This window comes from Rattus rattus, chromosome 16 (genome assembly GCF_011064425.1).
Source record: "Rattus rattus isolate New Zealand chromosome 16, Rrattus_CSIRO_v1, whole genome shotgun sequence".
Taxonomy (NCBI): Eukaryota; Metazoa; Chordata; class Mammalia; order Rodentia; family Muridae; genus Rattus; species Rattus rattus.
In genome coordinates this window covers 9,268,653-9,290,711 of record NC_046169.1, presented here as the reverse complement: position 1 = coordinate 9,290,711, position 22,059 = coordinate 9,268,653, and the positions used below count along the sequence as shown (strand labels likewise).

General features: G+C 48.2%; 3 protein-coding genes across 4 annotated transcripts in view; 1 reads left to right on the top strand and 2 right to left on the bottom strand.

Moving 5' to 3' along the window:
* Eif2ak1 (eukaryotic translation initiation factor 2 alpha kinase 1) overlaps positions 1-11,719 on the top strand; it is a 37,443-nt gene extending 25,724 nt beyond the window's left edge. The window contains exons 12-15 of the mRNA XM_032887196.1: positions 6,497-6,611; positions 6,798-6,880; positions 8,153-8,386; positions 11,461-11,719. Of these exons, the coding sequence (XP_032743087.1) occupies positions 6,497-6,611; positions 6,798-6,880; positions 8,153-8,386; positions 11,461-11,565 (537 nt within the window). The 3' untranslated portion in view covers positions 11,566-11,719. The remainder of the gene's footprint in view (positions 1-6,496; positions 6,612-6,797; positions 6,881-8,152; positions 8,387-11,460) is intronic.
* Ankrd61 (ankyrin repeat domain 61) lies at positions 378-4,481 on the bottom strand. Its single transcript, XM_032887170.1, is given in 3 exon segments — positions 378-1,380; positions 3,058-3,155; positions 4,269-4,481. Coding segments are annotated over 3 exon segments (1,314 nt in total).
* Positions 11,720-12,376: 657 nt separating the features above from the next.
* Positions 12,377-22,054, bottom strand: Aimp2 (aminoacyl tRNA synthetase complex interacting multifunctional protein 2). Of its 2 annotated transcripts, none has more exons than XM_032887193.1 (4): positions 21,817-22,054; positions 16,066-16,272; positions 14,099-14,330; positions 12,377-12,867 (listed from the first exon to the last, which is right to left on the bottom strand). In XM_032887193.1, the coding sequence occupies exons 1-4, from the start codon at positions 21,949-21,951 to the stop codon at positions 12,479-12,481; spliced, it is 963 nt and encodes a 320-aa protein (XP_032743084.1). In that variant the 5' UTR covers positions 21,952-22,054; the 3' UTR covers positions 12,377-12,478. The 2 variants fall into 2 exon arrangements, with proteins under 2 accessions (XP_032743084.1, XP_032743085.1); XM_032887194.1 differs by having other exon boundaries at positions 21,937-22,054.
* Between the last annotated feature and the right edge of the window lie 5 nt (positions 22,055-22,059).

The following is a 22,059-nucleotide window of genomic DNA, read 5'->3' as shown; positions in this document are numbered from 1 at the left end:
TGAGCTGGGGACCGAACCCAGGGCCTTGTGCTTGCTAGGCAAGCGCTCTACCACTGAGCTAAATCCCCAACCCTACACAGTGAGATCTTATCTCACCAAACCAAAATAAACCACCCACAAAACAAACAAACAAACTCCTCTGGGACTATTTTAGTCGTAATTCCTAAAAGACCATCAAGGAAAGGTAAAATGCATTTTCTTTTTTGGCTAGCACTTTTCAGGCCAGAATTAACTCATGAGAAAGGTATCTAAATGAAACTTTCGAAGACCACGAGAGTTTATGTGCAAGTCACTTTAATTTTCTGGAGGGATTAAGGAGCAGTAGTGTGTGCGTGCATTGCAGTGTACAGTGAAGTCCAAGTGTCTTTGGCACCTGTCTAGCCAGGAAAAATAGATGAGTCGCTGAGGTTCTCTGGCGCCGAGGACATGGGCTCTCATTTCAACAGGTAGGTGAAGTCGTAAATGCCATATATGGAGTTCCAGAGCTTCGCAGGGAGCAGCTTCTTGAGTTGGAATTTGTACTTCTCCCCATAAACATTCCTGATGTTTCTCTTACAGATGGCCTCTAGGGTCAAAGGTTTTTTTGATAACTTTATGAGGGTTTCCCTTAAGAGGTGGAATTCCGGCAGCATGATTCCTGCCGGTAGAGCCCCTTGCTTATTGCTCAGTCTTAAGGGGTAAGTGCGGTAGAGCAGCCTGGCCAGAAGCGTTACATCTCTGATGTTGGAACTGCGCTGAAGGTACATGTAAATGGGAGACTCCCCATTTCTGGTTAAAATGTTCACGTTTGCCTCAAATTCCAGCAAGAGGTTGATGATCACTTCTCTGCCTCCAAAGCATGCCTCATGCAGAGCTGTCTGGCCCTCGTGGTCCTGGGCGTTGACCTGGGCTCCATGGTTGAGCAGCAGACGGATGCAGCCCACCCCCGCTGCCAGCAGTCGGCCGGCTTTGCTCGACGCGGTACACACTGCCAGCTTCAGAGCTGTGTTCCCTGTGGACGAGATGGCACAGTTCACATTGGCCCCACAGGCAATGAGCGTCTCAATCATGTTTTTGTTCAGTATGTCTGCAGCCATGTGGAGGGGCGTCATGCTGGACTCATTAATAGCATTGACCTGGGCACCGTTTTGAGCCAAAAAGGAGAGAACTGGATAGGTCCCGTACGTTATTGCCAGGTGGAGAGGCGAATGCTTGTTGCTGTTGTCTACCCGGGCATTGACCTGAGCTCCGTGGTCACACAAAATGCGCAGGCACAAGACAGCGTTGTTCTGAATGTCCGTCAGGATCTTTTGGATCCGAGTGCTGGGTTTGGTCCAGGTGGTAGAGGTGACTGGCCAGTTCAGCAACATCAGGTGAAGAGTAGTGAGGCCTTGGGCGTCCCTGGAGGAGATTTACCACATATTAAGCTGGGTGCACCTCACTGAGGGACGGTGAAGAATTAATGTTTAGGAAGACAACCCTGATGGCAGGTAACACCGGCTAGTTCCTGTGTCTGTCTGTCTGTCTGTCTGTCTGTCTGTCTGTCTCTCTCTCTCTCTCTCTCTCTCTCTAGGAGGAGTACAGGTTGAAGTCTTATACTCAGGTACAGATGAACTGTGCACTTTCTAGAGACCTGAGATCCATGACAACTATCTCTTGGGTGCTCTCCACCTTATGTTTGAGACTCTGTCTTGACTGACTGAAACTGGCTAGCAAGTGAACTCCATCTATCCATGTGTGCCCCACTCCCCAGCCCTTGGTCATAAACCATGGACTCCCACACTCAGGTTTTATATCCTGCTGGAGAAGGTTTGGACGGCAGGCGTTTTACTGGTTAGAGAAGTACTGGCGATCTGTGTTGCTGTGTCTTAGGGTTTTTTAGGTACCTGCTGAGTGGAGCCTAGGTTCTTAGGGAAGCCTATTTAAGTTTGGTTGCTCCTTCCGGGACTTGGGCCCCTTAGAGGTTATCTCTCGGTTGTCTCTGTACCCAGCATTTTGATGGCTGTGCACTGGTTCACTGGGAATTCAGCAGAAAGGTAGGACTTTGGTATGAGCTAGGACTATCCTAGAGGTGAATACTGAAAGCCGGAACTCCCCTTCTCTCTGTTTCCTGGCTTTGTCTCTCCCTCATGTGTTCACTTACAAGTGTAGGAGGGGAGTTGCAGGACTCGAGTCTGGACACCCGCATTTCTCTCAAGCCTGCTCCTCCTCAAGCCCTGCCCCCCCCCCAATGGAACGAGTTGGCCCCCATCTCAGGATTGCCTCCAAAATGTCTTCATCATGCCAGAGAACGGGGAGAGCTTATCATGAGAATGTGACTGCTTCCTTGGCATTAGAAGCTGCTTTTCAGTTCACGCAGACTTAGCTGTGTGAGGACCTAAGGCTGGTGTTTGGAGAAGCAGCAGCACGTCTCACTTACACTCTGGGATGGAAAGCAGGCAGGAAAAAGGGCTTAATGAGTGCTGAATGTGGGGGTGTTCTGGAGAGGTGCAGCTCGCTCGCCCAGGGACCACGTGCATTTCTAGGGCAGGAACTGTCTTTGAGGAGCCCCTAAATGATGGGGTGAGTTGGGAGCTCCGGCTGAGACAGGCAGCCATGGAGAGGACTGGCCCAGCTGGAGCCCGTGGTACCAGAAGAGGCTCAAGCCTAGGTTGGCTCGGTGGATTTTTCTGGTAGTATAAAATCAGCCGTGAGAGTGTGAGCAAGACGAACTCTTCATTGAAGCTAATCGGAGGGTAATAAATAAGAAAGCCTACTATTTGGTATCCATCCCCCCGGCCCCCATGTTGTCAGGTTTCCTGAGTGCCGTAGCCTGACTCACTGTGCTTTCTACAGCTGAGCTGTTACTTTGTGAGTTCTTTAGCTGGCTGGTGCCATTCTCATATTAGTCCTAGTTCTTCAGTCTCTCCCCTTGTCAGTAAAGTAAGTTTCATGATCTGTATGCAGAATGGGACACGTATCATCTGAATCACACACACACACATACACACACACACACACACACACACACACACACACACACACACACACACACACACCCCTCCTCACTGAGGCTCACCGCTTGCTGAGGTAACTTACCTTACTTCTGGGTCAGCACCGTGTTGTAACAAGCAAAGCAGACTTTGTGGCTTTCGGTATTCAGCAGCCAGATGGATGGGAAAGATAGGCTGTGTCTGCTGCAGGGAAACCACAGTGCATTACAAACCTGGTCACTAAGTGCTACTCAGCCTGGCGCACTGGTCCACCGTCTGAGGACTTTAGCATTGGTCTGGCTTTGGCTTCACTTCATGCATTGAGATGTTGTGTTTTGTTTGTTTGTTTTTGTTTCGCTTTTTGGAGAAAGTTTCCCTATGTAGACTGGGCCTGGAACTCACAGAGATCCACCTGCCTCTGCCTCCTGAGGTGTGTGCCACCTTTCCTGGCTAAAGCTTTTCTTCTTGTGCTCAAATGACCCATAACTGGTGAATTTAAATGATACACTCTATGTTCCAGAGCTGGGCATGTTGGTACACACCTGTAAATGATCCTAGCCTCTGGGGGGTGAGGACAGTTGGAGTACAAGGCCTTCTCTGGCTATAAAATCAGCAGCAAATCAATTTGAAATCATTTAGTCTTTAAATTAACCCACAAGTTGAATAACAAGCACATGTTACATTTTTTTTATGTCTCGCCAAAGCCTTTATCAGCTGCAAAACGTGGGTTTCCAAGGTTTCCCAGATACTGCGGCCTGTGTTCTATGATTAGCAGAGCTGATCATACTCGTTCTTAAAATAGACCACGTCTGCAAGATGACAGCAAGTGAGACAGCGGAGGGGGCTGCTTTCGGTTTTATGGAAAAGAGAAAGGAGGAAGCTAATTACAAAAGCAGTAATAGCCAGCTTTGGTGGCTCATACCTGTGACAACACTGGGGAGGTAGAGACGGAAGGACTGCGGCATGCTTTAGGCCAGCTTGGGGAACATGGTGAGTTCGAGGCCAGCCTGGATTATAGAGTAAGACCCAGCTTCAAACAAACAAACAAACAAACAAACTGAAAATCTACATGGCTTCTCTGCTGTGGTGTATTCTGAGAGTAAGATGTCAATCTTCTTCCATCCACACAAGATGTGTTCCAGCCATCCATTCATCTGTGTGTGGTGAGTGGGAGGAGTTGAAGGCTAGGGTATACTGGATCTGGGTGATGGTGTGCTGAGCCCTATGTTTTGTGAAGGCCTCCCAAGTGCCGGGATTAAAAAGATGTGCCACTGCTCCCGCTCCATTGTTCCTTCGATGTGACTGAGTGGGAAGTACCTGGCTTAGGAATCTGTAGCCGGTGGAGCTGGCCAGGAGGGTCAGGGGCTGGTTGACAGGGTGGTTTCTGAGCAGTGTCCTGATTGTGTCGCAGTCTTCCTTGATGATGGCCTCATACAGCCTCGAGTGCAGTGCCGTGGCCAGGCTTCCCTCCAGCAACACGGCACTGTCAGCCGCAAAGTCTCTGCTTCCCCTCTTGGTTATGTTTCCCATGAGAACGTCTCTCAAGCAAGGGCTTCCAGGTGAGGGAGGCAGCTGTGGAATTGGCCAGTTTCCTTTCTTATGATGATGATCCCTTTGGCTCGGTTCTAGAACCGTTCTAGAATTGTATGTCAACAGAATCTTTTGGGTCTCTTCCTTCCTTGTTTCCTCCCTTCCATGCTTCCTTCCTTCCTTGCTTGCTTCCTCCCTCCCTCCCTCCCTCCCTCCCTCCCTTTTCATTTGTTTGAGACAGGCTTTCTCTGGGTAGCCCTGGCTGTTCTGGAATTCTCTGTGTCGATCAGGCTGGCCTCAAATGCAGAGATCCGCCAGACTCTGCCTCCCAGGTGCTGGGATTTAAGGTGTGCACTGGATCCGTTTCTGTACTGGAGCCAGCCCTTGAGACTTCGTTCCCTCATTGTACAGTACCAAGTGCAGTTTCTCAGCTTTTACACCCAGACTGGCACCTTATAGCTAAAATCCTTTCTTTTCCCTTACAAGTCGCCTAAAATTAAATCTAATAGTGCCAGTGAGAAGGCCAGGCCTACCACCAAGCATGACCACCTGAGCTCCATCCTGGCGATCCACATGGTGGGACTCCTACAGGTTGTCCTCTGACCTCACTCCTCATTCCATGCCATGCATACACATTTAAAAAGAATTTATTTATTTAATGTATATGAGTACACCGTAGCTGTCTTCAGACACACCAGAAGAAGGCATCAGATCCCATTACAGATGGTTGTGAGCCACCATGTGGTTGCTGGGAATTGAACTCAGGACCTCTGGAAGAGCAGTCAGTGCTCTTAACTGCGAGCCATCTCTCCAGCCCTGCATACACAGTTTTTAAAAAACAAAACTCTCAGCAGGACCAAAACAGAGTAGGACATATATTAACATAAAAGTGAATTACATTTAGTATAAGATTGTAACTTCTATTCTGTTTGCTTTAATTTCAGTGAAATCTTTTCTCCCAGTTATGTGGTAATGTTGTCACTGTTATTTGAAACAGTCTCCTGCACCTGTGTGGCTGGTTTCAAACGTGCTGTGTAGCTGGGGATGACCTTGAACTTCTGATTTGCCAGCACTAGAGAGCTGGATTGTAGATATGTGCTATTATGTATTGCTGGAGTGAGAGCACAGTGCTTTCTTTGTTCGTGCTAGGCAAGCACTCTGCCTACAGCTGAACTACATCTTCGTCCCTTTTAAGTTTTCATTTCTAAACTCAGAAACTTTACTTGGTGTGTGAGTGTATGTGCATGTTCAGTGTGTGTGTGTGTGTGTGTGTGTGTGTGTGTGTGTGTGTGTGTGGTGTGTGTGTGTTGTGTGAGTATGTATGTGGCATGTTGTGTGTGTGTGTGGTGTTGTGTGAGTGTGTATGTGGCATGCTCTCTGGGTGTGTGTGTGTGTGTGTGTGTGTGTGTGTGTGTGTGTGTGTGTGTTATAGTGTATCTGTAGCATCTGTATATGTCTGGGAAAAGTATATATGTGGCATGGTCTGTGTGGGTGTGGGTGTGTGGGTGTGGTGTGGTGTGGTGTGGTGTGGTATGTGTGTCGGCCAGAGGATGATTTTGGATAGCCTGCTCTATCACTCTCTACCTTGTTCTCTTGATGCAGGGTCTCTCTGAACCTGGAGCTAGGAGGCTGACAGCCAGCAAGCCCCAGAGATCCTCCTGTGCCTTCGATGTTGATGCCAAGGCTACAGGCACTCCTGCAGCCACACCCAGCTTTCTACTCGAGTGTCAGAGACTTGAACTCCACTCCCGGTGCTTGCAGTCAACACTCTTACTGCGCTCCCCCATAGCCAGCACCTTTTCGTTCGTTTGTGATAGGGCTTTTGTTGTATGGTCCTTGATAACCTAGGACTCAACGATGTAAAACTAAGTGGCTCCATAGTCACCATGATTCTCCTGCCTCTGCCTCCCATTTGTGACATTACAGGTGTAAGCTTCCATGCCTGGCACTCAGCAACGCTTACGTTTTACGGTTTGTTTTAAGAAAACTGAGTCGACCTCTCTGCTTATTTGTAGCCTAGAAATATTTTTCTTCATGGTCCTGACCAACAAGTGAAAATAGGAGACTTTGGTCTGGCCTGTGCAGACATCATTCAGAAGAGCGCAGATTGGACCAACAGAAACGGGAAAGGTAAGCATTCATGTGTTCACGCATTTTCCTTACTTCTGCATTTAAAAATAGACAGTTGAACGTGTCCTTACATACCAAGAATCTTAGAGCTTTCATAAGCAAAGCTCAGGTGAGCCCTCAGGAGCAGCCGAGGTCTGAGGTCTGCTCACATTACAGTAAGTAGCTTAACAGCCTTTCCCACCATAGGAACGCCGACACACACGTCCCGAGTGGGGACTTGTCTCTACGCGTCACCTGAGCAGTTGGAAGGATCCGAGTATGATGCCAAGGTACTATTTGGTTCCCCTTTCCTCCACTGATTTCAAATTCCACGAATGTCACTAAATGCTGGTCAGACTTCCCTTTAAAATGTCACCATTCATGTCAGGAAGCTAGACTTCATGCAGGTCTCTTCAGTGTTCATTCTGTGACCTCACACTTAGGTAACCAGACGGTACAGGAAGTGTGCCACCAACTCCTCTTGAAAGAGAGTGAGGTTTTAACCCTCATTATTCCTTGAAAAAATGTTAAAATTGTCTTTTCAGTTTTGTTTTTAATTTTTAAAGCATTCCACTTTTCCCTTTCTTACTTTACTGGGTTTTGTTTTAGGTGCTAAGGATTGAGACCATGCCTTGCATGTGCTAGTCAAGTGCCCTGTGATTACAGTGGGCTCCAGACTCCTTTTTAATTTTCTAAGACAGGATCTGTGTGGCCCAGCCTGGCTCCAGCTCACAATCCTCCCCCCCAGGCTCCTGAGTGCTGGGATTGCAGACATGGTTCTTAAAAGAAATCCTTTTGTACTATAGCAGCCTAGTCAGTGATCTTCTGATGAATCATTTCACTTTGTTTTTTTAGTGACTGGAAAAAGAGTTGCCCAGAAAACTCATTGCTGCCCTTAAGGGCCTGTCTTCCTACTACCACTCCTGTCAGGGAAAGTAGGACAGTTTTCTGCATGGCAACAAGAATGCATGGGGCTGGCGGGCTGGCCCACTGGGTAAGAGCTTCCTTCAGAAGACCAGAGTTTGCTTCCCAGCACCCATCTCAGCTCACAGCCACCTGGAATTCCAGTTCCAAGGGGTCTCATGCCCTCTGCTGGCTTCTTTGGGCACCCTCACATGCACACGCACACAAAATTGAGCTTGAAAAACAGTGCTCAATTATAAATAGAGGCAGAGGTTAGCCTTAGTAGGGCCTGGTGACAGTCTACTGTTGCTAATACGAGGCGCTGTGAGTTGGGTCGTTTTGCCGGGTCACTCTGTCAGGCCTGGGTTGTGGTGGGGTGGTGGGGTGATGTCCCTGTTGTATAGGGCAGTGACTGTTGGCTTTTGAGAGAGACTCCTGCCCTTCATCTGAGCACTGTCTTCTGGGTATCAAAGGGGTGGGGCTTCTCAGACACCTCTTCCCCCAGGCAGAGGCCTGCTTTTGAGGCCTGAGACACCGTGCTGTGCTCCCGTCTTTGGGGACGCTGTAACTCCTTGGACATCCTTACTAGGGAGGCTCTACTGTTAGAGGGGCTCTCCTGACTTTCTAACAGCTTTGCGTGCCCTTTCCCTCCCCTGCAGTCTGATATGTACAGCCTGGGTGTGATCCTGCTCGAGCTCTTCCAGCCATTCGGGACAGAAATGGAGCGAGCAACAGTCCTAACAGGTGTGAGGACTGGTCGGATACCAGAGTCCCTCAGTAAAAGGTGTCCAGTGCAAGCCAAGTATATCCAGCTCCTGACTGGGAGGAACGCGTCCCAGAGACCATCTGCTCTTCAGCTGCTGCAGAGCGAACTGTTCCAAACAACTGGAAATGTATGCAACGCTTCCTTTCAGTAGTCACTGCATGCTTACTTTGGGTTGGGTATGACCCTGTGAGTAAGTCAGTCTGTCCGGCTGTCCATCCGTCCATCCATCCATCTAATCTATCCAGTCTTTCTTTTTTTTTTTTTTTTTTTTTCCTTTTTTTTTTTTTAGCTGGGGACCCGAACCCAGGGCCTTGCGCTTCCTAGGCAAGCGCTCTACCACTGAGCTAAATCCCCAACCCCCCATCCAGTCTTTCTATCTACAGGGTCCCATGCTCTATAGCCCAGGCTGACCCTGAACTCAAAACAATCCTCTCTGCCTCTTGAGTGCTGGGATTGCAGACTTCAGCTGTCGATTCCGAGAGCTTTTGATAAGCTTGTCTTTCGGTCAGCTCACAGCTCTGAGGTTAATGTGCTAATGTCCCTTTCACAGATGAGGAAGTAAAGATTTAAATTAAATAATCCGTCACACAGTGACAGATACTGTTCCTACTAAGTGCATTATAATTGTAGTTTAGAAGTCTAGCAGTTCAGCTCTTGGGTCTCTGTCACCTTGAGCTCTCGGGCTGGTTTGTATGTTAGAAACTCCTTGGCAGAGGCCTCCCTGTGCTCGTGAGGTGGCTCAGCACAAGGCCCTTGGCAGCAAACCTCGCACGCATGGAAAGGAAGAGACCGACCACCCGACAAAACCTTGTCCTCTGACCCCATATACGGTCCATAGCACGTGTATCCCCCAACCAGAACGACACACCTAAGCACAAAAATAAAGCCCTGCCCGGTGGTGTCAGGGACAGGCCGTGTCACACCGGTCAGAGGAATTCTAAGCACAGACCCAAACCAGCATCTTTGCTCCACGGTGAAGTCTAACGTTTTTCTTCTCATGCTGAGGAAAGGATGACAGGAGTTTTAGAGTTTACGGAAACAAATAGTTAGACCTGTTCTTGGTTGTCTGAGTTCGGGTGCTGAATTGATACAGAACCCGTAGGCGTATCTGTAGTCCACGTACGCAGTTGCTCACTGCCAACCAATTCCAAACTCAGTCTAGGCTGTAGGCTTCTTGGGCTTTTGTTGTTGTTGTTTTCTGCCCTCATAGCATCAGGAGGGATGCTAGTTTTTCTTTCCTAACCATGGATTTCCCTAGATGATTGTTCTAATGTCCTGGGTAAAAGGGCAGTGACTCTAAGCAGGCATGGACAGGAGCGGTAGGCCCGGCCTCTGCATGGCTTTCAGCATGCACTATCTGAAGCCGGCTTTCTCCTGCCATATGGCTGTGGCACCGAGACACCACCTCCTCTGCATGTTGAAATAGTAGCTGAGTCACCCTTCTCTCTCTCTCTCTCTTTTTTTTTTCCATCTTTATTAACTTGGGTATTTCTTATTTACATTTCAATTGTTATTCCCTTTCCCGGTTTCCAGGCCAACATCCCCCTAATCCCTCCCCCTCCCCTTCTCGATGGGTGTTCCCCTCCCCATCCTCCCCCCATTATCACCCTCCCCCCAACAATCACGTTCACTGGGGTTCAGTCTTGGCAGGATCAAGGGCTTCCCCTTCCACTGGTGCCCTTACTAGGCTATTCATTGCTACCTATGAGGTTGGAGCCCAGGGTCAGTCCATGTATAGTCTTTAGGTAGTAGCTTAGTCCCTGGAAGCTCTGGTTGGTTGGCATTGTTGTTCATATGGGGTCTCAAGCCCCTTCAGCTCTTTCAGTCCTTTCTCTGAATCCTTCAACGGGGGTCCCGTTCTCAGTTCAGTGGTTTGCTGCTGGCATTCGCCTATGTATTCTGGCTGGGTCTCTCAAGAGATATCTACATCCGGTTCCTGTCAGCCTGCACCTCCTTGCTTCATCCATCTTATCTAGTTTGAGTCACCCTTCTCTTGCTCTAGAAACCTAAGTTCTCACTAAAAGTTGATGAAAATATTTTCTTTAGTGAGGCTGGCCAGCCTTGTCATAGCAACAGAAGTTCATGTACACCATTTACCTGACAACCATGAAACCAAGTAACAAGTATGGATGTGTGTAGGTATATATACATATACAAACGTTTTCACTAGGTTACAGTTCTGTGTTGGGCCACATGCACAGCTACCTACAGTCTCATGCAGTCGGTCACAATGGCCTATGGGCCCTAAGCTGGTCCTAGATACCTAGAGCAGCAGCTAGCAACAGCCAGGAATCTGCTGCAGTTAAGGAGGATCCACAGGTTATGCTCAGTATTTGAACAGCAGTGCATGTCAGGCTTTCTAGCTGTGTCTCCAGGTCAGCACAAGAAGGTACTGTGAGCATCTGATAGCGTTCCCTGACCCTCTGTCCACTCCTCTAACCAACTGACAAATTCTGTGAGGACTAGGGGTAGATTTCTCCAGTTTATGGGTCCCAGAAGTAATTCTGATTGGCACTAGCTTGTGAACCATTTATAGTGATTATTTGAAAGATAGCTGCGAGCTAGGGAGGTGGTTAAGACAGGTGCTTGCCTCAGAAACATCAATGTTGCGAAAACAGTTGAGCAGTTAAGGGCCCTTCCTGTCAAGTGTGGCCATCAGTCCAGTCCTTGGACACACATGGTGGAAATAAAGGATGGACTGGCAAACCTTCTGATTGCCACAAGTGCATCCCAGTACACAAACACCCCATACTCAAAAATAAGTAAATGTTAAGGCCTAATTTCTGAATTAAAAAACAAACAATTTAGATAGCCAGGCATGGTGGTGTGCACCTATAGCCCTAGTGGTGGTGACATGGGAGGAGGCTGGACAAAGTAGATCCTTGGATGTTCCCGATCCAGCCAGATTGGCCTGGTGTCAAGAGAAATTCCAAGTCAATGCCCTGTGAGTTAACAGACGCACCACCATCCAGGACTGACAGACTCTGAAAGAAGACACCTGACGAGCTGCAGACCTACTCTGTTAATGGAGCGGGCTGAGGAGTATCACTTAATTGTAGTCGCTCCTCTGTAGCAACTTGACACTGGAGCCTTGCAGGGATGACTGCTGATGTTGACTGACAGCTCAGTTCAGGCACAGCAAGGATGCACGAACACTTCAGTGGCCAGGCCGTTCTGATGGAGTCTACGTTTTCTTTCCAGGTTAATCTCACATTGCAGATGAAGATAATGGAGCAAGAAAAGGAAATTGAAGAATTAAAGAAGCAACTAAGCCTCCTTTCTCAGGACAAAGGGCTGAAGAGATGAGAGGGAAATGGGGGCCTACCTGTGTAGCCTGAATTATGCTCTCAACCATGTGAAAGTGGACTTGCATTCTTAAAAGTCACCAGGGATGTAAATTTTCAACCCTTAGCTGAGGACGGGTGTGACTCCCAATTGTACTGAGCAAACCTGTGTAAAGGACCCCAGCTTCCTTTTCCTCAAGGAACCCTTCCATGACAAGACTGGATCAATCAATCCACTTTCTCCCACCTCCATATTTTGATTCCCAAATTTCCTACCGCCCAGCCCTGATCTTACAGTGAGGTGCCATTCTTCTTAAGCTCTGCCTGTTGACTGACCATCCTGTCTTCTCGAAGGCTGTACTACAGAAATCAGTGTCCCCTTTCCCCACAACTGCTTGCCTCCAGGATGTATGCCAGTCTGGCTGCTGTTGCTGTGACCACTGCAGGTCTTCCCAGGCCCTTGCATACTGCTGCCATGGCCAGTTACCAAAAGACGCCTGATCACTGCTTGGCTCGAAACTTCTGTGGGCTGTGCAGTGCCGGGAAGGTCAGACTCCTTGGCAGTGTGCTCTCCCCAGCCCTTCTGTTCTCTTCCCACTTGGCATCATCAGGCAGCTTGCCCTCAAGTGATCTTAGCAGCTGAGATGTCTTCTACCTTTCTCTTGTGTAGTCTCCCATGACCCATGTTCTTCTTAAAGCCTCAATTCCCCAAACTACCTGGAATTCTCAGACAGCAGTCTCTGATGCTATAAAGTGCCTGCCCCTGGCTGGCCGTCATTTCAGTGCACTGCACTTGGTTTTACTGACTTTAAAATAAAAAAAAACAAAACCCATAGATCATATGGTGTTTTTATTGATGCCTGACAATTGGACAAGTCCCTTTCTGACAACAGACCATTATGTTGAATCCTGCCTGCAAGACAAGCTGCTCGAATTCACTTAAGGAGCTGGAGGGCAGTGCTGAAGGGGGCCAGGTTCTCACAGGACTTAAGCCACCGCTGCACATTGGTGGGCGCTGCCCCATCGCTTCCCCCAGTCTGCTGGAGCACGGACCACAGCACCACATCTGCCACAGTGAGCTCATTCCCAACCAACCACGGGCTTTTCCCCAAAGCGGAGTTCATAGAGCGGAAAACAGCCGCTTTTTCCTTACTGCTCCCTTCTCTCAGCTGAAACATGGCGATATCCACCCAGCTGTCGATGAGGGTTAGGTGGACAGCATTATGCTTCTGACCAAATAGAGAGAACAGGAAACGTGCGATATTCCCTTCTCCTTCAATGGGGCACATCGTTTGTACACTGAACTTCATCTGTGTCTTGGGCACTGCAAAGGAAAAGACCACCAGAGTCAGAGTGTACTGTGTGGAAGAGGGAACTCGCCTCATTCATGAACTGGTAGCAAGGTAACCTTCAAAACATGACCGACATCTGTAATACTCAAGAGCCTTTAGTTTTTTTGTTTGCTTGGTTTTTCAGGAGTTTCCCTGTATAACCTTGGCTGTCCAAGTACTAGGATCAAAGGCCTGTGCCGCCACTGCCTGGCTGAGTTTTAGTTTTTAAATTTTTGTTGTTTCTGGGAGTCTCAACTATGTTTCCTTGGCTGCCCTGAAGCTTGTTATATAGCTCAGACTGGCCTGGACCTCAGGGATCCAAGTGCTGGGATTAAAGGCATGTGCCACCACCTAAGGCTTAAGACTCTGTATGTGCAACCTACTCCCTTAGAAAAACTGACGGAGGCCCACTGAGATGACTCCATGGATGTAGGTTCAGTCCTTATAAGCCTATAAGCAGAAGGTACAACTTCACATATACAACTTGTCCCTGACCGCCACAAGCTTGCCCCCATGCAACCACGCATATACAATGTGTGCCTCAAAAGAATTTATAAGCGACCAAGTAGCCCTTTCTGCCCTGTGTTTATAATGGTTTTCATCAAACTAGACAGAACTTAGACCATCAATTCCACCTCCGTGCCATTAAATCTGGAGGTTACAGCCCAGAAAGCAGACGTTCTATTGACTGCCTGGAGCAAGGATCCCTTCACTATACGTGAAGCTCAGGTGGTTATCACTGGATGGCCCACCACAGAGGTGCATGTGCCTAATTCTCTTTCTTTGGAAGATGGGACAAGAAAACCAAAGGCCAGAGTTTGAAGCTAGTTTGGGTTATGAATTGAGACACTGTCTCAAAATAGGATAGGTATTACTGAATGGTTAACAGGCAATCATGTGTTTCTACCTGTATGAATCTCAGGCAGGAGAGGCATTTCTCTGTGGGACAATGAGTAAATGATACCCTGCTGTCCTTTGTGGGCCAAACAGAAAGACACTGTTGGTGTTCCTTGAATGAGTTTTTAAAATAGAACCAGTGGGGAGAACCCCTTCCTCCAAGGCTCAGCTCCCCTGGAATCGTCTCACTGAGAAGCCCCACCCTCTCCAGTGGCCCCACAAGCTGACTAGACTTGGAGGGGATTTCACCGAATAACAACTGGCTGTAGTCAGCGCTGTCCCACACCTTTGCAGCCCAGGTCAGTTCAACCCAGTTCCACCATTTACCGTTCTTCCAAATCAGAGTGAAGCCCAGCTGATACTCGTGGCGGGACTGTTTTCTAGCCTGCTCCCCGAAGCACTTAAGAAGATTCTCAGGTACATTCTTGACGGACGAATGTGTGTGTACTGTGGACAGAACCCTGTAGCGTTCACAGAGTAGTCTATGTAGCACAAGCAGGGACAGTGGCGGGGAGGCTGGGTTTGCGTTGATCACGATGTCTTTCAGCGCCCCATAATCCTGAGGGAGAGACCAAAACACTACAGCTAACAACAAAAGCCATCTGGCCAGGCAAGGTGGTGCACAGCACTCTGGAAGCAGAGGCAAGTGGATGAGGCCAGCGTGGTCTACACAGAGTTCCAGGTCTGCAAGGACTACACAGAAAACTGTCTTGAAACAAAAGTGCCATCTGTGTTCACAAATGAACCAGGTGCTATACCTGCCAAAACTTTCCAGGGTCTAACTGAGTCTCAAATCTCACTGCTGTTGTGACCCCACTTGACAGCTGTGGAAACGTGAGTCCTGGGAGGCAAGCAGATTATCTGAAGTCACTGAGCTCAGTGGGAAGTGCAGATGGACACCAACGGACACTGACGGACACAAGCCTGTAAGTCAACATTTTCTAACAGAGGTAGGAGGACCAGGAATTTGAGACAGTCAGCTATAAAGTGAGTCTGGGGCCAGCCTGAGCAACATGAGAACCTATCTCAAAACAACAAACCCAGAATGGGGAAGATAGCTCAGTCTGTAAAATGCTTGCCTTAAAACTGTAAGGACCTGAGTTGAATCTTCACACCCAGGTGAAAAGTATGCGTGTAGCCCAGAGCTGAGGAGGTGGACAAAGGCTTGTCCCTGCAGGTCTGCCAGCTGGTTGCAGGTGAGCTCTAGGTCAGTGAGAGAGACTGTCTGAGAAAGCATGAGCATCATCTGAGGAAACACCTCGGTTCTCTGGCCGTCACATGCACCTGCATCCAAAGGCACACGAGTGGGATGCCAGCTCCTTGTTCAGAGGCTTGACTTCGTCCTCACCACCCTTCCTAGCCTTCCCCCACACTGACAAGTCGCACTCGGGCTGCGCATGTGTCCTGACTGGCCTTGGAGACTCTGGCCTCCTTGGTGCATGAAAATACGTAGGACAGATGAGAAGGTAGGAGAAAGAACCAGCCAAGGCAGAGGCACCACGGTTGTCAAAGCTCTGGGTGAGTTGCTACAACACTTGCGTTCTTTAGGTGTTTGTATTACCAGAAGTGTAGGGATCACTTATGCAGCATCTTGCACTACTCTACTGCAGCTTTAAGCACTATTGAAGAAATGGAACAGCCTTGCATATGGACTGGTCCTCTAAGTAAATTGAGTCCTATAAATTTCAATCATGAATGCTAGCTGATACATTTATTTTCTGTAGTAGCAACAGCCGCTGCTGACCCACTCTCCAGCCCGGGCAACCTATTCTTGATACAGCAAACTTAAGCAAAGTACATTTGAAGTGCAAGGCTGGCACTGGCTTATTGCAATGAACTTCAACAGTGGAGGTGAGATTTTTATATCTATGTAGCCAGGACATTTCCTCAAAAAGAGTGGGGGACACTTCTGCTCTATCTAGTAGTCTAGAACAAGCTGGGATGCCCTTCCTCCCAGGGCTTAGAGATAGCTGACACAGACTGGAAGACAGGATGCTGGGACTCTAGACGTCTCTTCTCTGCCCTCTCTCCTCTCTCTCTCCTCCCCCCTCCCCCCTCTCTCTTCACTCCGCACCATAGCAAGAGGCTCTGGGTGTAATCATTTTATTGATTTATTTGAGACAGGGTCTCCCTGTAACCTGGAGCTCATGGACCTCTTAGCCCAGCCCCGAGTGCTAGGATCCCAGGAGTTATCCCCACAGCAGCTCTACGTGCACTTTGCTCCACCTCTGAAAACTACAAGGCCAAGCCACTGGCACCGTTCTCTGGCACTCATCAGACATCCGGTTTCTCACCTTTCCAAGCACGGAGTTCAAGTCCAATGCATTTGTAGTTAAAGTCGTGGGCTCGTCGGCTTGCAGGATGTTGGTGACGTCCAAGTCGGCATCTGGGGTGTGAATCATCTTTGAAAGGCCGTCGACTGCTGCCTTCAACTCGTACAAACGCTTTAAAATATCATCCTGCCGAGACTCGAGGGCTTGCAAAGATGGCTCAGATGGCTCCTAAAGTTAGTTTACCACCAAACAGTTTGTTACCAAATTTCCACCGCCTAAAATGTACAGTTTAGTACATAGAAGGTGCTTTGCTGGCAGTCCTGACATTGAGTTCCATCACCCAGACCCACATGAAAGGAGAGAACCAACTCCTACAAGTTGTTCTCTGACCTCCACACAGATGCTTTTGTAGGCACCCTCCTTCCCACCAAAATAAATAGGTTTTTAAAAAATTAAAACTCTAGGAAGCAACAGAAGCTCCCTTCCTCCAGTCCAAGGGGTCCTGCAAACCGATCCACAGGCTGCTGTACAGCATCAAAGAAGCATGGCTGAGTGTGGCTGTGAAGTAGTCCTACTGGGGGTCACTGTGAAGTAGTCCTACTGGGGGTCACTGTGAAGTAGTCTTATCTGGGGTCAGGAGAGCCTGTTGCTCTTCCGAGGGGTGTAGTTTGGTTCCCAGCACCCACATCAGGAGGCACAGAACTAACTGCGACTCCAGGTCCAAGAGATCGGACACCCTCTTTTGATTTCCACAAGCACCTACACTCACAGCATTCACTCACACAGACATGCACACATACACATAAATATGGGCTGGGAGCCAACCCTGTCTTAAGAATGTTTCAGGAATGTCGAGCCCACTTACATCCTCTGAGAAACCTAGCCAGTTACCTGTTCTTATCAATATACCTGCAATTGGGGTTGGGGATTTAGCTCAGTGGTAGAGCGCTTGCCCTAGGAAGCTTAGGCCCTGGGTTCGGTCCCCCAGCTCCGAAAAAAAGACCCCCAAAAAAAAAAACCATATATATATATATATATATATATATATATATATATATATATACCTGCAATTGACGGTTTAGGGCTATAGGGAGGGTGGTGATGGTAGTGGAATTGATCCTGGGCCTTGTGTGGCCTTCCTGCCTGCTTATCTTTATAAGCCACTGTCCCCCATTCTTTCACCCTCTCCTAGGTCTCCTCTGAACCCCCCACAGGCCAGGGCAAATATGAATAAATATAAATCTTAAAGATAGTTGACTCTGTATTTCAGGCAAGTTAGATGAGAAAAGGAAAGAAATGAAAACAAACCACTATCCCTCCTCTCGCCCTTCTGAGACAGGGTTCACTGTCTAGCTTTAAGTGGCCTGGAACTCATAACCCTGCTTCAGCGTCCAGTGTGCTGGGATTACAGGTGTGCACCACCACACCTGAAACAAAAATCCCCAACTCTCTTACAATAAAGGATGGGTCTTTGTTATGTGTTGTCCAGGATGGCCTTGAGCTTCTGGACTCATGTGATCTTCCTATGTAGGTCTCTCATTGTACCCAGAATCCTCTATTCTCAATAACAGGCTAATTAAAAATACTTGGTTTAAGCCATGTATAGGGCTGCATACCTATAATTCCAACATTTGGGAGGCTGTGGCAGGAGGATCAGGAGTGAAGCACTGCCCCGGCTGTTGCACAGCAAGTTCGAGGCTAGCATGGACTACTTGACACTGTTGCAACCACACACCTTCATTCTGTCTGAATGAGGAGAGAAAAGACAGAGGAAGGACCGTAGAAAATAATTTACACAAAGAAAGGGGAGAAAGGACCTAAGGGTGTTTTAAATTTACTTTTATTTTTATGTGTCTGGGTGTTTTGCCTATGTGTTTGTCTGTGCATGTGTGTACACCAGTGCTCAGAGGTCAGAAGAAAGCATTGGATACCCTGGAAGTAGGATTACAGTAAGTTTTAAGTTTCTCTATGGGTTCTGAAAACCAAACCCAGGCTTCTGCAAGAGCAGACAGTGATCTTAAGCACTGAACCATCTCTTTAAGCCTGAACTCAGGCTCTGACACTTTAGTTTGGAAGCATCTCCCTGGAAAAGTGATCAAGTGTGCAAATTATTTTAAGGCAGCACTGGCATTCTTGTATCTTGGTCATCTGGAGCATTTGCTACTGAGATAACTCCACAAAGAGGAACAGCTCATCCTTCGTATCAGTGCACCCTTTCTGCCAAGTAGTCTGGTGTACATTAAGAAACCAATCATAGGGGCTGGAGGGATGGCTCAGTGGTTAAGAGCACTGACTGCTCTTCCAGAGGTCCTGAGTTCAAATTCTAGCAATCACATGGTGGCTCACAACCATCTGTAATGAGATCTGATGCCCTCTTCTGGTGTGTCTGAAGACAGCTACAGTGTGCTTATAAAAGAAAGAAACCAATTGTAGTTGCTGAGGAGTAAGTCTCAAACTACAGGTTTTATTTCAGCCTTTTATGTATTTACTTGTTATGTGTGCACACTTGAATGTGGGGGCCAGAGGACAGCACAAGGGCATGGATTCTATCCTCCCACCATGTGGATTCCAGGGATCAGACTCACATACTCAGTTATGGAGCCAAGAAGTTTCTGTCCATGGAGTCATCTCGGCAGCTCAGTTTTGTGACTGTGTGTCTGTGTGTCTGTGTGTCTGTGTGTGTGCAGAGAGAGAGTGGGGAGACCATAGTGGCCTTAAATGCAACCTCCCAAATGTTGGCATTACAGAGGTGCAACACCACATCCAACGGTCAACACTTCAGTAACAGCTTGTAGTTGTGGAGTTGTGTGTGTGTGCGCATGCGTATGCACGTGCGTGCAGTCTTCTTCATTTCTACAAAGAGCAATAGGAAACCATATCCCACCAGAGCCAAAGTAGCAGCAACTAGATCCAAACCGAATCAGCACGCGCTGACGCAAGTCTGAGGCAGGAACTGTGGATGTAATGGGACTGATTTCTGAGTTCTAGTTCAGCTTGATGTAGGTTCTCTGGTCTACGCAACACAGGAGTGTCAAGCTCTATTTACCTCACTGCTACCTACTACGATCCCTGCTGTTCCCCTGCTGAGAGTAGACTATGATGCACCGGTGTCATTTTATCTATTTAGAAGCAGTCAATTCTTTGTGTGGTTCTGATCTCTAACTACTTATCCATTCATGTCATCATCCTCTGCTAGAGGAACTGCTGTAGGAGGATGTGTCATCTAAATGTTCATGAAACCCACCCCGAGCAGGTCATAGCTGTTGTCATCATAGAGTCAATGTGGCTTTGACTATCCAAGGGACCCTCACAGATCTGCCATTAGCATTCTTTTGGAAGGGGGAGGGCTCAGGAGACTGAGCTGGAGCACCCTCCCCCGAGGATATGTGAGCAGATAGTATTCGCTGGAAATGCTCTCCATAGCGATGCCGTGCCTCAATACTGCCCATATTCCTGTAAGTAACCCTGATTAAACTCACTGACACACCGAGCTACACTTGGGAGAATTCTTTCTTTGGTCTGCTGTTGCTTCTACCCAGGAACAAATGGTTACTTGTTCAGGTCTCTCCATGAAAGTCACATGATATACCAACTTTTGAAGAAAATAAGGTGGACTTAAAAAACTGGACAGGGTGGGGGTTGGAAGGATGTCTCAGGGTATCGCTCTTCTACAAGATCCAAGTTCAATTCCCAGAACCCACAGCAGGTGGTTTACAACTGCCTAGAACGCCAGCTCCAGGGGATCTGATTCCTCTGGCTTCTTCAGGCACTTGAGCTGACACGCACACACATAACTTAAAATTGAAAAATAATTCTTTAAAAAAAACATTAAAAACAAAACAAACAACAAACAAACAAACTAGCCAGAGCTGAAAATGTGGTTCCCCGGGAGAGATCTCACTGAGCACATGCAAAGGCCTGGATTCCATCTCCAGCACTGAATAAAACCTTGCTGCTTGAGTGGAGGTGGCAATCTTACTCTGGATTGTTTTTTGTCCCCTGGGAATGTACGGCTGGAGGTGCATTTGGCCACGCTTCTATGACAGTGTCTAGTTGAGGGACCACTGAACCGTGTCTGCTGTTGTTTTCATAGTTCTGCAGCTAGACAACCATTAATGTCACTAGGTTTTGAACTAACCACTTCTCTTCCAGGGTAGGCAAAATACAGGATGGCGAGTATCAGGAAAACTGACCACAACAGCATATATTTACACATTTGTCCAAAATGCCAGATTTTCTACCTGTTGGAAATTTGGGCTGTGATAAATTAGTAGAAAACTGAATGTGTGTGTGTGTGTGTGTGTGTGTGTGTGTGTGTGTGTGAGAGAGAGAGAGAGCGAGCGAGAGAGAGAGAGAGAGCGAGAGAGAGAGAGAGAACACTGAATAGGAAAAAAGTATGAAAAGAAAGGACATGACAACTCCTAAGGTATGTTGGAGGATAAAGTTTATTGTAAATGGGAAAGCACGGGCAGAGTCAGCCGGGAGAGTCCCCAGCAACCATGTCTACTGAGCTGGGAGGTTGGCCATAAGAGTGGCACAGCCAAACGGCTTGGTTATATATGGGCCAGAGAGACTGGGGAGAGGGAAGCCCAGCTTAGTACCCTGGCTGGAGATTTCAGGGTAGGGGATGGGGTAAATCAGCCAGGAGGGCCTTATAACAGACAGAGACTGGACCTGAGGGCCAGCGTCTGCTTTGATATGATAATGGGCACCTCTGTTAGCCATTTGAGACCTAACAAAAATGCAAGTCTTTAGGTAAGGTGACACACACTTCTAACCCCAGCACTTGGGAGGTGGAGGCCAAGGAGGAAGAACTCAAAATCATCTTTGGCTACGAGAGTTCAAGGACAGCCTGAGCTACAAAGACACTGTTTCTGCCCCACACCCCCATGGCCAGGAAACATGAAAAGGACCTCAACTTACTTAGAAACTGGAGAAATCCAAATTAAAACTACATTAGGATGTCTCCATTATCCTGCCGGTAACAGCTTAAACCTGTATAACCACTTTGAAAAAGAACTTAAAAGTGGAAGGCAAACCTGCCCATTAGGCCAGGAATTCATTCCCTCCCTCCTTCCCTCCCTCCCTCTCGGAATTCTATTTCTATACAGGCTACTTGTTCACTGGTCTATAAGTTGGGGTTAGGTAGATAAATAAGCGAGGTGTGGCTAGGCAGTGTAAAGGAACATGATCACTCTGAAAATCTTGTACAGCATGCCAAAGAACAGAATACATACTATGTTTCCAGTACATCAAGATTACATAGCTTAAGGACACAGACTCTGCAACCTAACCGCGAAAAACAACACAAAACTACAGTAAAGGTCGGGACCTCCTGCCGGAAAGTTACAAGTGAGAAGGGCCGTCAACCTGGGTTATGGTAACCCTGGGATCGCTCTGAAAATTCCTCGGAATGAGCAGAGTGTGTGTGTGTGTGTGTGTGTGTGTGTGTGTGTGTGTGTGTGTGTGTGTGTGTGTGTGTGTGTGTGTGTGTGTGTGTGTGTGTGTGTGTGTGTGTGTGTGTGTGTACATTTCTACGCCTGGTGTGTGTGTGTGTGTGTGTGTGTGTGTGTTGTACATTTCTCTATGCGCCTGGCGATCGCAACAGGAACCCACGGCAGCACTAATCTAGGTGGGTTTTGTCCGACCCAGCCACGGAAGGGACCGGGACCCTACGCAGACACAGCGCCGGCGCACTGGACAAGGGATAGGGCAGGGCAGGGCGCGGCGCGAACAGCGCCTGCGCACTAGGCAGGGGCCGCACGCTCCTACCTGCACGTGGCCCGCGTCGGTCGCGGGGCTGGTGGTCTTGCTGTGCACGTTGGGGAGCCGGTACATGCAGGTTGGAAGCTCTACACGCAGAGGTTCGCTGCCTCCATGATAGGGCTTTACCTGGTACATCGGCATGGTGGGAACCAAAGGAAGGTAGCGGGCGAGGGACGGGAACGCTCAGAGGCCACCCAAGGCCACCTCAGACACTAGCCGCCTTCTTTTCTGACTCTGCTTCTGGCGTTC